This window comes from Urtica dioica, chromosome 8 (genome assembly GCF_054948205.1).
Source record: "Urtica dioica subsp. dioica isolate 48M chromosome 8, U.dioica_male_clone48M_v1_H2, whole genome shotgun sequence".
Taxonomy (NCBI): Eukaryota; Viridiplantae; Streptophyta; class Magnoliopsida; order Rosales; family Urticaceae; genus Urtica; species Urtica dioica.
In genome coordinates this window covers 13,719,627-13,734,715 of record NC_142763.1, presented here as the reverse complement: position 1 = coordinate 13,734,715, position 15,089 = coordinate 13,719,627, and the positions used below count along the sequence as shown (strand labels likewise).

General features: G+C 37.2%; 1 protein-coding gene across 1 annotated transcript; it reads right to left on the bottom strand.

Annotated features, from left to right (window-relative positions):
- Positions 1 to 10,573: 10,573 nt before the first annotated feature.
- On the bottom strand, positions 10,574 to 13,668 carry CDT1A (CDT1-like protein A). The gene is made up of 7 exons (XM_089624809.1): positions 13,239 to 13,668; positions 13,033 to 13,152; positions 12,435 to 12,669; positions 11,528 to 12,127; positions 11,193 to 11,394; positions 10,995 to 11,085; positions 10,574 to 10,876 (listed from the first exon to the last, which is right to left on the bottom strand). The coding sequence occupies exons 1-7, from the start codon at positions 13,592 to 13,594 to the stop codon at positions 10,819 to 10,821; spliced, it is 1,662 nt and encodes a 553-aa protein (XP_089480935.1). The 5' UTR covers positions 13,595 to 13,668; the 3' UTR covers positions 10,574 to 10,818.
- Between the last annotated feature and the right edge of the window lie 1,421 nt (positions 13,669 to 15,089).

Here is a 15,089-nt window from a genome sequence, read left to right as displayed (position 1 = left end):
GGGCCTCCTAAAAAACCTCACCGACCCCTAAAAATGTGTGACGGCGAGGAAAAAGAGCACCCATTTCCTCGTTAATTATTTGAAAATTTATCCCGGACAAGGGTCGGGATATACCTTAGTTATACAAGTTAGTCTAACCATTTATGTTTACATTTGCGAAATCAACTTCAAAATCGTCAAGAATATTGAAGCACATGAATGTTTCTTGTGCTCAATTTCTATGTTGAATCCAATCCTTACCATACGTCAATGCTTCGACCATCTCCGGTTTCAAGCTACATCTTCTATCGTCGATGATGCGGCCCGCGCTACTAAAAGCCGCCTCAGATGACACGGTTGAAACAGAGATGGTGAAGATGTCTTGTGCCATAGATGACAAGACCGGGAACCTCTTCGCATTCTGTCTCCACCAAACCAATAGGTCGATGGCTTCGTCATCCGGTTTGACCTACTCGTTCCGATCGTACTCTTGGATCTCTGGATGAGACCGTGCGTCGGTTGCGCTCGACCTCGTCTGACTTGTCCCAGCTTCTTGTTATTGAGGCGATGGGCTGTAAGCGGGCGCGTTGACGAAGACATTCGTGTATTGGTATCTTCTTGGATACTGCGTCTGTGATTGAGTTGGTTGTGCTCGATATTGCGGTAGGAGTTTCGCCTCGTATACCCTGAAAAAGATCACAAAAAGCTTGCACGATCCTCGCGAGATCAAGTGCAATGTAATCTTGGTCCACGAAATGGTTTCTAATGTACTTAAGAAATTTGTTTAAACCACCAATTTTACATCGAAAGTCTAGAATGGCTCCAAAACCGTATAATAATGGAACATTTCCAACCCCCCAATATTTTAAAAACTTTTGCTTGAATAGAATCTTCAAAAATTGTTTCGTTTTTATATTTATCAAGATGCACAGCAATTGCGGTCATAGTATGAAGACCGAGAAAAAAAGTAGGAGTGTAAACAGCAGAGAGATAACAAGTTTCTTTGTAAAAAATGTCGAGAAAAGAAACAAATGATTCAGCCATCCTAATATCATATTCGGATATAGCGTTATCGCCATGTTCGCTGTTAATGTAAGAAACAATAACATCGACATAATGCTCGGATAAAAAGTTGGTCAACATGAGAAATGTAGAATTCCACCTAATTTTGTTATCTAGGTGAAAGGTGCGCTCTTGGAGACCGTTTACTCTAAGGCGTCTCTTAAGCTCATCTACTCTAGAGGTTGAACTATTTATCCAACTAATGTAATTCCTAATCTTGTTGATCGAAGGGTCATAACTAGCGGCTCCGGCTTGAACTATGAGGTTTATGATATGGGTAGCACATCGTTGATGCAAAATGGTATCGTCAACATTAATTTTCTCCTGTAACTCTCTAATCATGGCGTTGTTGCTTATGACATTATCTAAGGTTACAGATATAATCCTATCGGTCAAACCCCACTCAGCTATAACACTAACTATGATGTCTAAGATGTTTTCACCAATGTGAGAACCTTCTATCCTCCTAAAGGCTATAATACGTTTGTTGAGGTTCCAATCGTCGTCTATATTATGCACTACAACGCTCATGAAATCCATCTTAGATTGACCAGTCCAGATATCCGAGGTTAAGGCTACGCTATACCTACCAGATGATATTGTGTGTTTCATTTGTTCCTTTTCTCCTAAAAACCATTTTAGGATATCGGATCTCAATGCTCTCCTAGACATTATTTGAACGTTTGGAATTATAGAACTCATGAATCTAACGAAGCCTTGAGATTCGATATGAATAAAAGATTGATCGGTGGAAACAAAATATTCTACTAAATCACGTCTAAAGCCTACAGGATCGATGTGACTTACCTGGCTTGACGAGACTCCAAATTGATTCCCCTGTCAGTGCCTGTGATGACTCCACAATAGCGACGTCCCGACTCTTGTGTTGTGAGCGCTGAAGATTTTGCCACAACTGTGACATTTTCCGGCTTTTTCGACGTTCGCCATCACCTCTTCAAAGAAAGTCCACACAACGAACCTAGCACGCCGTCGTGGTGGTTGTTGTTGCTGAGGTGGTTGTTGTTGTTCTTGAGCACCTTCATGTTGTTGTTGTTGTTGTGCTCGTCGCTGTCGTCGTTGTTGTGTCTCCTCTTGTTGTCCACGTTGTCGAGGTCGTGGAACTTGACTTCGACGTTGAGGTGGTGGTGGTGGTACGTCTTCTTCTTCCTCCTCCTCTTCTTCTTCATTTGGATTTTGGGATTCGCGATAATGTTGCTCGAATTCTTGAAATTTTTGAAAAGCCACTTCGGATGACGGAATTTGAGCTTGATAGGCTTGCTCGGGATCCATTTAAGGGTAGTATGGCACTTGGGTGTTTGAAATTTCGGTGAATTCCGAATGGCCGAAAGTAGGAGCAACATAATTTGGATCGAAAGAGTATTGAGTGGTTAGGTCGGGGGCGTTTTGAGACAAGTGCAATCAATTTTCTTCAAAACGGTGCATTTGTTGACCTCAGGAAGCTCTTCCTCTTCGACCTCCTCGGTTGTGGGATGAGGATGCCATGAAAAATTGAAAGCGGTAAAGAGTATTAGAGATTAAAATCGAGAGCGTTTTGAGAGTATTTGAGATTGAGATTGAGAGAGTTTGAGAGAAATGTGTGAATAAAATGAATGAATTGGGGGGGGGGGGGGGGGGGGGGGGGGGGGGGGAGAGAGAGAGAGAGGTATTAATAGATTTTAGAAATGAATGGGTAAAAAAAAAAAAAAACCCCGGAATAGGCCAAAGGCTCTATTTCAACGGGCAAAAAAAAAACGGCTCTTTTTTTTTTGCCGTTGGATCTTTGATCCAACGACCGAAATTAAAAAAAAAAAAAACCAGGACTAACGGGATCACTGGATCCCGTTAGTCCTCTTAACGGGATCACCGTCCCGTCCCAATAGCAGTAACGGGAGTTCCGCTCCCGCTACTGTTCCTAACGGTAGCGGGGATTCCGTCCCGTCCCACTACCGTTAGGTCACGTTTACCTCCTTGTATGTAAAGGGTTTTCGTGAAGGGTGATATGGATATTTCATCATAAGAAAAAAGTCAACATACTTTTATATAAAAATATCGATTTGATACAATATGGTTTTTAAAGCATAATATAGTCATAAAATAGGCGTGCTATTTCTAAAAATCAATTTAATAGATGTAATATTTCATTGAAATCAAATGACACTATGTTGTTTTCTCTCTCTTTTTTTTTTTTCTTTTAAATGGTTCAATTTTTAAAATGTGACTTTCTTTCCACTTATCTAAAAAAAAAAAAAAAACACATGAGTAGCCAAATAATGCTATGGGTTTCCCATTGAGTGTTGTCAATACGCCAAAATGTTGCAAATCAAGCCGTATACAGAATCCAATGATGATTATGGTTTTAAATTTGGGGTTACCCAACTTTATTAACAACTTAAGCAACATTAATGATTGCATTGATTGAACGCAACTTTACATACAAGTCACGTAGTGATTGAATTTCTATGAAAGAAATATAATCGAAATTGATTATGATATGTATTTTTTTTTTTTTTTTTTAACGTGTGGGTATTTTTTTAAATAACTTAAATTGAAAATTGGGTTATTAAGTTATATAGTCACACAGTTATAGTGAATTGAGATATAGTCCATCTTTCGTTAATTTTTTATAAATAGTCAAGTTAACTTATTAACAGATTAATAAAATACTTATTTAATCCAGCCAAACATGTAAAAAAGTAGTTAATAGGCTGCCACGTATGCAAATTGACTATTTACAAAGTATTTAACAAAGGTTGGCTAATTTACAATTCTTATAGTTTAGGTGGCTTACGTAGCCAATTTTTTGTTGAAAATTTAGCATGTTCATTGGACAGACATTTGGACTATTATATGCATAATTTGTTGCTTTAAAAAATTGGTGAAAAATTATGAAAAATCTATTTGATTTTGAAATTTAACTATCCAAAATATATCATTTAAAATTAAAACCATGTCGAAGATCGCTGAGTAAGAAGCAAAATCAAATTGAAAAAAAAGAAAAATTAGTCGATCTAAGCCACATCAAACGTTGCAATTGTAATCTAGCCAACGTTTCGTTTAATTTTCGAATCTAGCCAAATTTGATGACGTGTCATATTTATGTAAGATGGTATTTACTATATTAGCTTTGGTTTGGTTTCAAAAATACTAACCCACGTTTTGAAACTTGGTTTTGTAGCCGAATTTGTTATATTCGGTTTATATTTCGAATTTTAAAAAAAAATCTATACTTGGCAAAGTTGGTTATTGAGCGTTTTTTTCTTTAATGAACATTATAGCCGTGTAAGCAAATACAGTGTAAATGTTCGTAAATTTTTGTTAATCTCCGTTGCTTTGTTAATTTCTATTAATTATGGTAAATTTACATATGCGCAGGTAGAGCCGATTTCTTTCCTTTCCTTTAATACGCATTTAATACGGTATTTTTGTTTTCCAAATTTATTTTCTAATTTTGAACGAGATTTTATCATAATTACGTGTATTCATTATCTTGTTTGACTTATTCAATCAAATAAATATTTCCTTTCCCTTTTAATTACATCACCGAATCTCATATTATGAATTCAAAAAGCTGAAATTAAATTGCTGAAATTATAGCCGTGTAAGCAAATACAGTGTAAATGTTTGTAAATTTTTGTTAATCTCCGTTGATTTGTTAATTTCTGTTAATTATGGTAAATTTTTTGTGCATTTATTGCATTAAATTTTCTCTTTTAATTACATCACCGAATCTTTTATTAAATTAGCTAAATATCCAATTAAATTGCGAAAAAATATGAAATTAATTGGCTGTATACAATTCAAACCGGTCAAACGTGGGCTAGTGTTTTGATCAAATAAGTATAATAAAAAGGGTAAATTAGGTATTTTATATCCGTAAATTTCAGTAAATGGCTAGATTGCAAAATTTATCAAACGTTGGCTAGATTCCAAAAACCATGTTTCAAAATGACTACGTTGCTAGTTTACAAAAAAAAAAAAAATCAATTACCAGCTTCGGATAACTACGGACATTTTAGCCGTAACTCTTCGCTCCTACTTTCAGTTTTCCCAATTGGATATAGGTGTTAGAAAACTTATAAAAATCTATATTTGATTTCGTAAATACATCATCCGAAAAATTTCATTTATAAAATCAGCAATTTGTTAAAGTGTTTTGATTTTAATTTTGATTCCTGGTAAATGGTTCAATATTTTTGTACAGCAAATGAAGCAAATACAAACACTTAATTCTACAAGAGAAATTTCTTAAACTAGACCTAATAATGAGAGAAATATCACTAATGGACCTCTTATTTAAGAAATATATGAATGAGCATTTGCTCTTATTTTGGACAAAAATACTCCTTATGTCATTAAAACTTAATTTTTTTTCTTGTTTCTCTCTCTCTCTCTCTCCGGATTCCGACGGATGCCGATGATCTCCGACAAACACGCTCGAAATTTATTTTTCAAATTATTATTTTTTTCGTTTTAAACTCTATCGTTGAAGAAAATATTGAATTTCATAAAAATTAATCAAAATTAATCCAAATCGAGGAAACAACGACTTTTTTTTGCAACATCGATTACAAAGGAGTCGTTGTTGATCTTAATTTAAATTATTTTCGGTTAATTACGGTGACATCCGATTATTTCCGATGACTTCCGATGAAGTTTGAATATCGTCGGAAGTCATCTCAATTAATCTGAATTAATCGAAACTAATTTGAATTAAAAGCAACATCGATTTCTTTTGTAGTCGTTGTTACATCGCATGTGCTTGTCAGAAATTGTCGGAGTTCGTCGGAATCCAAAACGCTCAAGAAAGTCTTCATAATCTCTCCTTTCATAAATTATTTTTTCATTTCTTTTTTGTTGTAGTTGAGTGGTATAGTCTGATACATATTTTTGTTGGTCGTTGTGGAACAATTGGTGTAGTGTTCTTCTCACTTGTCTTTCTATCATTGGAAGCATTTGCTCGTCGTTTTAAAAGCCCTCGTTGGAGAATGTTTTAAACTAAAGAACGAGCCTCTACGTCTTTTCTTGTTTATGCCCTTACACCATGTTTAAGTTTTTTCTTGTTTAAATAATTTGTATCTCATATAATATTCTCTGCTACTATATTTGAATTAATATCGCTAATATTTGTAAATAGTCTTATTTTATGTTCATCGTACCCATATTTTTATAACATAGTACATTATATATAGATTGTATATAAATTATGCAAATTTAACTAACTCCTAACCCGATGGAACAAGTTTAGAATTTATACTAAGAAAAACTTATGACAAATTTCTTGGAAACTTTAGTGTCAAATCCTTGATCTTGTTATGTTGTGATAATTTACATTATTAATATCCCTACCTCAACTTTTTTTTTTTGTCCATTTGATTGTCCCTTGGTATAAATGACTCAAGAAAATTGCAGCTACAAAAGTTGGTAATATCTGGCTTACTCAAGTAGTCAAGTAAGTCAACTGGGCAGTAAGATTACAAACTTCATTAAAAGCTAAAATGTTTACAGATAGATCAGATCACATACATCATTGCAATTATAAGTATTGCAAATCCTCAAAAATAAAGAGAGAACAATCGCAGTGGTTGGATATCCAAGAAATGCAAGCTTTACAAAAGTTATATTTTTACACTTTTTTCGGATAATATATTGAGATTAATAATTAGGGTTTGTGAATAGATTAATTAAATATGTTTAAGACATTGACCATATCAACATCATGCAATCCTAGAAGTGATTCTGTTGTTCATTAACATGAGATAAAAGCAAATGCATATGCAAAAGTCAAGTACAGTGGCGCTTGGAAATGAACTTTTTTGGACTGAAAAAGGCAGTTCCTTCCAACCCACTAAGGGAAGTACAAAGGCTTTCTGACCACATGTAACTTTTGATCAATTTTATTATGAAACTTTAATCCAAATTGTGCACTTCTAACGGATGTGGTGTGCTTGCTTGGTGGTTCTTGTTGGCCAATTCCTTACTCAAAGTTGAATAAACCAAACATGCTAAAAAAACTGATAAATAATCATTTCATTGTGTAGGATTAAATTAAGGCCCATTTCCAATTTCTTACTTTTTCCAAAAATTTACCAAACTAGGACTAGTAAAAAAAAATTCTTTTACTCGATTGGCTGAGCGGGAAAAAGAGAAAAAAAGAGATTTTATTGGGGAAGATGATAGGTTGGTAATTAATATGAGAGTCTAATAGGTAGAATTTTGTGTATCTCTCATTTGACTTTTTTTTTACTAGTCATAGTTTGGTAAAGTTTTGAAAATAGTAGGAAATTGGAAATGAGCCTTAATTTAGTCCTACTTTTGACAATTTTCCCAATTATAATTTTTTGGCTGAAAAAACTCTCTCTCTCTCTCTCTCAATAAACTTACTAATTTGGTTTAGACATCTTAATTAATAGATGTTTATGCTACTATTGAATGTTTTTATTATGTTGCTATTTCCTTATTAAAGTTGTAAAAAAAAAAAATTACTCAAACAATTTAAACCGACCTAAACTAGACAATACCAGTCTAAAAAAGTTTACTTTTTATTTTCTTATATGGTCCGATCCGGTTTAAATTTTTTCAAATCATTGAAACAGTCCGGCCTAATTTGACGACTGATTTTAGGTCAGTCCGAAACCATACATACAATTTGAATGGTTATTACCAACTGTGAATTATTTTCATTTTCCGTTTGAATTGTATATTCATGGACGTTCATTTCATATTTCCAGTTTGAATGATCAGCTCACTATCTATTTTAAATGAGGACATTTGAATGGTTATTGTCAAACGTGAATTATTTTTATTTTTTATTTGAATCGTATATTCATGAAATACATTAACTTTAATTTCATATTTAAGTTTGAATGATCAGTTCAATATCTATTGTAAATGAGGACAGTTTGAATGGTTATTGCCAAACTTGAATCTTTTTATTTTCCATTTGAATTGTATATTCATGAAATTTATGGACGTTGATTTCATATTTCAGTTTGAATGATCAGTTCAATATCTATTTTTAATGAGGACAGTTTAGATAAAATTGGTAGTTTAAATGTTGTACTATAAAGACTCAAACGTATTGATAATACGACTCTTATAAACTTACAACAGAAATAAAATCCATTAGATCATTTGAGCCAGAAGCCTTGAGAAAACCAATAAAAAGGAGATCCATACTCCAAAGTATTGGATTTCTAGGGATTTAGATAGAGGAAATCGAATATTGGGGATGAAACTCTGTTTGTCCATGAACCAGAGTGGAAAAATGTTTTTATTCGATTCAAATCTAAAATGTACAGAAGATTGGCTTTATATAGCCTGTTTACAAAGAATAAACGACAACTAATGAAAAAAGAATAAAAACGACAGACTAAAAACCTGAGTGAGTTCTAATACACCCCCTCAAGATGAACTTTCTTGAAAGTTCATCTTGGACTGAACACAAAGACAAACAAAAGCAAAAACTAGTTCGCAAATGCCAAGCAACTCTGAATAGACTTCATCCGATAATCACGGACTTTGAACAACCTTGAACTCCAACGCTCTCTTCACCGTCGCGGCAGTGATCACTTCTGTGCCCACACACCAAACCGCGGTTGAACCACCGGAAAAGTTTGGGCACTGTGGTTTAGGAGAGAAATTGTCGAACTGACTTCGGTGACGAATCGCTGCGACTCTGCAGGCGAGGTAGACAGAGTAGCGGAGGATCTGGATGGCAATGACACGGCGGGGACTCGCCGGAGAAGGGTCTTGACTCGGCGAAACTTGTCGCAGAAGAACCTTGATCGCATTGACACGGCGTGAATCGCCGGAGAAACAATCTTGATGGTGTTGACACAACGGGACGCGCCGGAGAAGAATCTGATCTTCTTGACACGGCGGGAATCGCCGAAGAAACCTTCTTGAAGACTGGACACGGCTGGACTCGCCGGAAAAGGATTCTGGCAAGAAGATGAGCCAAGGCACGGGATCGAGGTTGCGGCTTGTGATGGAGTTGACCCTGAACGCAGCGTCGTCACTCTGTCTTGAACGCCATGAAGAGACATAAATGTCTCCATTGATCAACCGAGGGACCAAAGCTTTCCGGAGATAGTAAAGATCCGTCTGGACTTCGAGAACGGGAACTCTGTCTCGCTCCTACACCGGATTGAGAGAATGGAACGTCGTCTCGTATTTTCGCCGGATCGGAATAAGCTCTCCGTCGATGAGATACCAGATTCTGCCGTGAAAGCACGGGAAGGGAATCGGATTCTTCAATCGATAAAAGAGAGGAACATATACCTTGAATCAGTATTAGAGATTGCAGTGTCGCTGATCCATCTTCCATCGAGGTTTCTTGAAGCGTCATTGAACGGACGTTGAAGAAGAAACAAATCTTGGAATTGACGGCGAAAAGCAACGATTGCTGAAAAGCACTCTCATATATCCGACGCATCTCCGTCGATGAAGGCTCTTCCATCGTTGAATTGATGGAGAGGAAATCTTGAAATCGAGAAGAAGAGACGCCACAAAATCGGAATTCTGAGAGGATAATGAAATTTGACCTTCGTGTGTTTTCACCTAAGCTTGCGTCGGAGATCTCCATTTCCGCCTGAGTCACCATTGGAGTCCTCGAGAGAAGAAGATGCAGAGATCGAACGCTGATCGTCGAGAATCGTGGATGACGAAGGGGTTTTTTGACCTAGAAAATCAAACGCGGAAAATATGCTCTGATACCATATTGGATTTCTAGGGATTTAGATAGAGGAAATCGAATATTGGGGATGAAACTCTGTTTGTCCATGAACCAGAGTGGAAAAATGTTTTTATTCGATTCAAATCTAAAATGTACAGAAGATTGGCTTTATATAGCCTGTTTACAAAGAATAAACGACAACTAATGAAAAAAGAATAAAAACGACAGACTAAAAACCTGAGTGAGTTCTAATACAAAGGTCCAAAACTAGCTTAAATGGTACTCTTTGTGCTCCAATAAATGACTGTTTACATCCTTATGCGAGACTGTTATAACCTTTTGAGTATAACTCATCTACCAAAAGCTCTCAAATTAGGGAGAGAGTGTTTTAAACCACTTACTAAACTCAGACTCTAGTGATGTGAGACTCTACCAATTGTTACAACTTTTTTTGGGTAAAATTCATCCACAAAAGTTAGTTATTAGCGAGAGAGAGAGAGAGAGAGAGAGAGAGAGAGAGAGAGAGAGAGAGAGAGAGAGAGAGAGAGAGAGAGTCAATCTCGGATTTGGCTGTGGTTTGGGCATTATCATTTACTCAGGCCAATTCTCTTGAGTTAAATGTGTAGAGAAGATCAAACGCTAGAGACTTGATTCTTAAGCCACCTTATGCTCATCACCTTGCAAAGATCTGATTACTGATTTGATACAACCTTGAGGCTTAGTAGTTCCGAGTTGAAACCGTAGACCTCGTCCTAACTATTGCCAATTCATCAATGAATTAACTGATAAAGCTAATAGAAAGTACTTAAAACTCATATTTGTTACCAATGTGCGCCTAGCCCAAAAAAAAAAAAAAATGAAGCCTTTTATATTGCATTAGTGGATTTACTGTATCCGTACAAAATTGATCCGGACTGGTTAAAGTGATTGTTTGACATAGCTGAACAAGGTGCTTACAGGCTTTGGATAGAGGAAGATGACCTTTCCTTTGGTGCTCTCTCCGCACAAAGTCAATGAACAAGCTATTAGAAACACATTCTAAACATAATGGGTATGTCCTAAACTCTATACAAATTTCTCAGATAAATATAGCAAGCCTCCAATTATTCCGCTTCTGCGAGGCGGGACCGGATCGCTTCTGGACTTGTCATTTTGTTAATCCTGCAAGGAAGGAAAAAAGCGAGATTAGGGCTGTCAATAAAGATATTAGAAAAACATTGTTACATAAATTCCATGTATTTCCAAAGGTATAACATGAATCGAATCAGAGAAAGCTTACCGTAGAAGCAAGTCACCGCCAGAGCCCAACTTCTCGGAAATCCAATCGGGAACTAGTTCTACTAACAAGCTAAGTTGTTCCTCGACTTCTTCTGAGAAGAGAAATCATGATTATGACTTGGGTCAGAAAAGGTTCAAACAGAACAGGACATAATGGGCATATAAGATTAAGATAGTAAGACTGGTAAGCCTGGCTTACTTCTGTCGACAATATCAGAGTGGCCCGAGATGATCTTGTGTATAAGCTCCTCTTTTGTGATGACACAGCGGCTTATCGATTGAAACATGAAATGAATCATGTTGAAGATTTTGGGCAGACATGCAATCATGTGTCGCCGTCGTTTCGCTTGCGAGATCGCTGGATCACGCTCCTCCATTGCAATCATTTCCTTCTCTTTAATCTGTAATAAGATTCATGGCAACCAAAAGAATGTTTACTATATCGGAAATTGAATTTTCACGATGATTGTGAGGCAGAGTCAAAGCTCAGTGCCTCGTACTTTGTGACAACTTGGTGCAAGTTTAGGACCATACCGATTGCAAAAGGTTCTTGGGGAGAATATCAAGCATTTCTTCGTCAATTGAGCCATCGTTTACATCAAGCTCTTCAAGACCGACATTGCTATTCTTCACAGGACTGTCGAACTTCAGTGACCTAGTGCGAGGTGGACGTCGAACCAACTTGTTTGGCGAGCTAAGGCTATCGCTCTCCGGGCTCATATAACTTCTCTTTGGCGGGCATAAACCAGGTGTTGCAGCCATTAATTTAGCTGGAGTTAGGGCAAGCTTTGCAGGGGTGTTATGTACACTGGGAGAAGCTTCTTCCTTCTTGTGCGTAAAGACCTCTTTTCTCGGAGTTGCGTTCACTGATTCGAAAACACAATCCGATCTAGGCCCCTCGACTGAGTGAGCAGCAGGGAGGTCTGAGAGCTCGGTTTCGTTGCTTTTAGGCATCTTCTGAGAAAAGCACCTTTGGAAAGTGCGAGGAAAATGACTCGCGACTACTGGTTGTTGGATCTCAGGTATTTGTGAATCCTTAGGGAGCAACGCTGAATTTACTTTCGGGTCGGATTGAATGCTTTGCTTCCGATTGTTGAATGGCTCGGGCAATGCTTCTTCTGGGATTTCTTGATCCTTTAGAAGGCAACAGAAGTTTAAAAGTATAAGCAATGAGTAGAAACCAACAAAATAGAAAGTGCTCATTTAAAAGATGCCAAGAGAAAACTTGTAGTGAGCTCAGACATTGAGATAACTGAGCTTTTTAGTCTAGCTTAAAAAACTATCAGCTAAGCAAATTATTGATACATCGAATAAAAATCAACGAAATCAGATGGCAGTTCAAAGGGAGAAGCAGTTTGAAAGGCACAATGTATCAAAGAAAGAAACATTCAGAATTTCCGACTTTTGAAAGCAGCAAAAAAAGGCACTGATCAAGATGTACCTGAGGATGTGTTTTCGTAAATTCTACGAGCCTTGAACGGAAGACTCTCCTCAGGAAAATATTCCCGCCTTCAGATTTCAGCTTTCCAGAATCATCTAACGCATCGATATTCATTGTAATATGAAGATCAGGCTTCATACAACTCGTCCGCTCATCAAAAACCAGGGTTCTCTTGAGTTCAATCACTTCAGGTAAGATGTATTTCAACTGAGCCAAATGGCTATACGTAAACCTCCTGAAAAAAGTCACCAAACATCAATTTAGCTGAAAAGAAATATTGAAATAAAAAATAGTATCAGATAGAATTAGCCACTCAAACACTCCAGGCAAGCAATCAAATGAACAACATAAAATCAAGCCACAAAACACAATTACTCATTAGCGCCCAAGCAGTGTTCATGTTCAGATCAGATCTAGCTAAAGGAACACATCGTTGACTTTCTCAATACAATTGACCTTTTCGCATCTTAGATCCCCATTTTTTTTCTAGAACAAAACCCAGAAAATACCACCTCACCAAAAACTATTAACAATAAAATCAACATTCCCCCAAATCTAAAAGAGAAAAAATAAATGGACCAGCGAACATTCACAATACCTATCGGTAAAGCATTCAATTTTGGGGCAGATATTCGTGAAAGACGGCGACGAACCCTTGAGCCGCAACAAGCGAATCGAATTGTCCAAGCTATTGAAAAACTCACACAGAATCTCACACCTGCCAAAACCCAATCAGTCAGTTCAAAATCGCACCAACCAAATCTCGCGAACCCATAAAATGACCTCCATAAAACGAAACATTACTTCTCCGGCAACTTATTTCCGCCACTGGATCTGCACTTCGGTTTCGCAGAAGAGGCATCACCAAGCTCCGGAAAATCGACGATCTTCCTTCTGGCCGAAACGATCTGGTCCGTCCGATCCCCAAGCTGATCTCGCGGCTCGCGGAGTCTCTCCGCCGCTTTTCTCACTTCCGTCAGGGAGAGAGCGACGTTACGGTTACGAGTGCGGCGAGGAAGCTGAAGAGGCTTCTCCGGCGTCTTCATGCTCATCGGATCGAGATCTTCTGAACTCACGTCTTTCGATTTCTGGATCGATTTAAGGGGTTTCTTCGATCGGAAAGGTAATGCCTTGGAGCCGGAGGAATTGGAGGAACTCATCTTTGTACGGACAAGAGATTCGCGGGAAGAAATGGAGTCTCTGTGAATCGGTATCTGTGGGTGTTTATGTAGTAGGGCTTTGGTGGCGGGAAAACTGAGCTGGGCGGTGTGGTCGATGCGGGCCACGTGTATTCGCGCCAAAAGGCGCTGTTACTTCCCGCAATTTTGATGGGGACTGTTTGGTAACTTGACTAGTGGAGCCCTGGCTGATGAATGGGGAGTAGAAGAGAAGCCCATCATAAAATGGGCCACTCAATACTGAAATATTTAAAGAAAAAAAATGAGATCAAAATAGCAACTCTTTTCAAAAATAATTTCGTAATTTGTTTTTAATATTTATAATTAATGTGTAAGTGTTCATAATTTATTAATGAAAACTACTTTCATAATGTATTTATGATATTGATAATTGGTGAAAAAGTGATTATATTTGTTTAAATGAAATGTAAATCAATGCATGTTTAGTGTATATTTAGGTTGCGATTAACCGTAATTAACCAATTCTTTTGGTTTTTGATATATGAACAATATGAGGACAATTCTAATTAGCGGAATAAGTGATTAAAAAAAATAAAAAATAATTTACAACACTATGTATTGGCTCTACAATATTGTGATAAGTCCATATGACATCTTAAGATTCGAGCGCCCTGACGCCATCCAAGGTAGAGGATTACATGTTCAATGTGTTGCTCAAAAATGAGGCTCATCTCGTACAATTCAGATGATGAGAGGTGACGTCAGTACTTCGTAGGCGGAAAGATAATTTCTCACATCCAATAATGCTTTAAGAAAGCGACAAACGACATTCACCACCACCCAATCCTCTTTGGTCACTACTTGACCTCTGGTGGCGTGGTAAAATGATGTGAATAACTCGGAGAATGTTTGCTACAGTGTTGTGTGATTCGCCGTTGTATGTTTTGCGATACGCCTTTCATCCTAGTATCAAGTGTTTAGATTATTCATCTCAATTACGGTCTTGTTAGATATGCGCGATGTGTTGTGCGGCTACCGTCAAATTGATCTGTCGGCATCCAATTTTTAGCAAAGAATCACTCACAATCATGATTTCAAAGATGACTCTTCAACTTATTGTCCATCATAATATCGAGAATGCGGTTCATGAGACAACACTCTTCCGATACCTTACGTCTTGGATACAATTGTTAATGTTCTTGCCAATATGTGGCAAATTGATGTGTTCAAATCCTATGATTTTCTTATTCCCTCCTCTATCATGTTCATACAAGTTGATCAAATCTAAAATAGGATATGGATGGATGCACAGCAGACTCGTGATCGTGCTTGAACCCTGTCACTATTCATTTCGTTCTATTTTAGTCGAATTTATCCATCCGACTCCACCATGAAACAATTGTTATCATCTTCATTTCATATTCACGTTTCCTTTTCATCTTGTTTTGTGGAGTTCAATTATACACAAGCGGACCAAAATTTACATAAACTGAAAATGTTAGAGAACCAGTTTCCC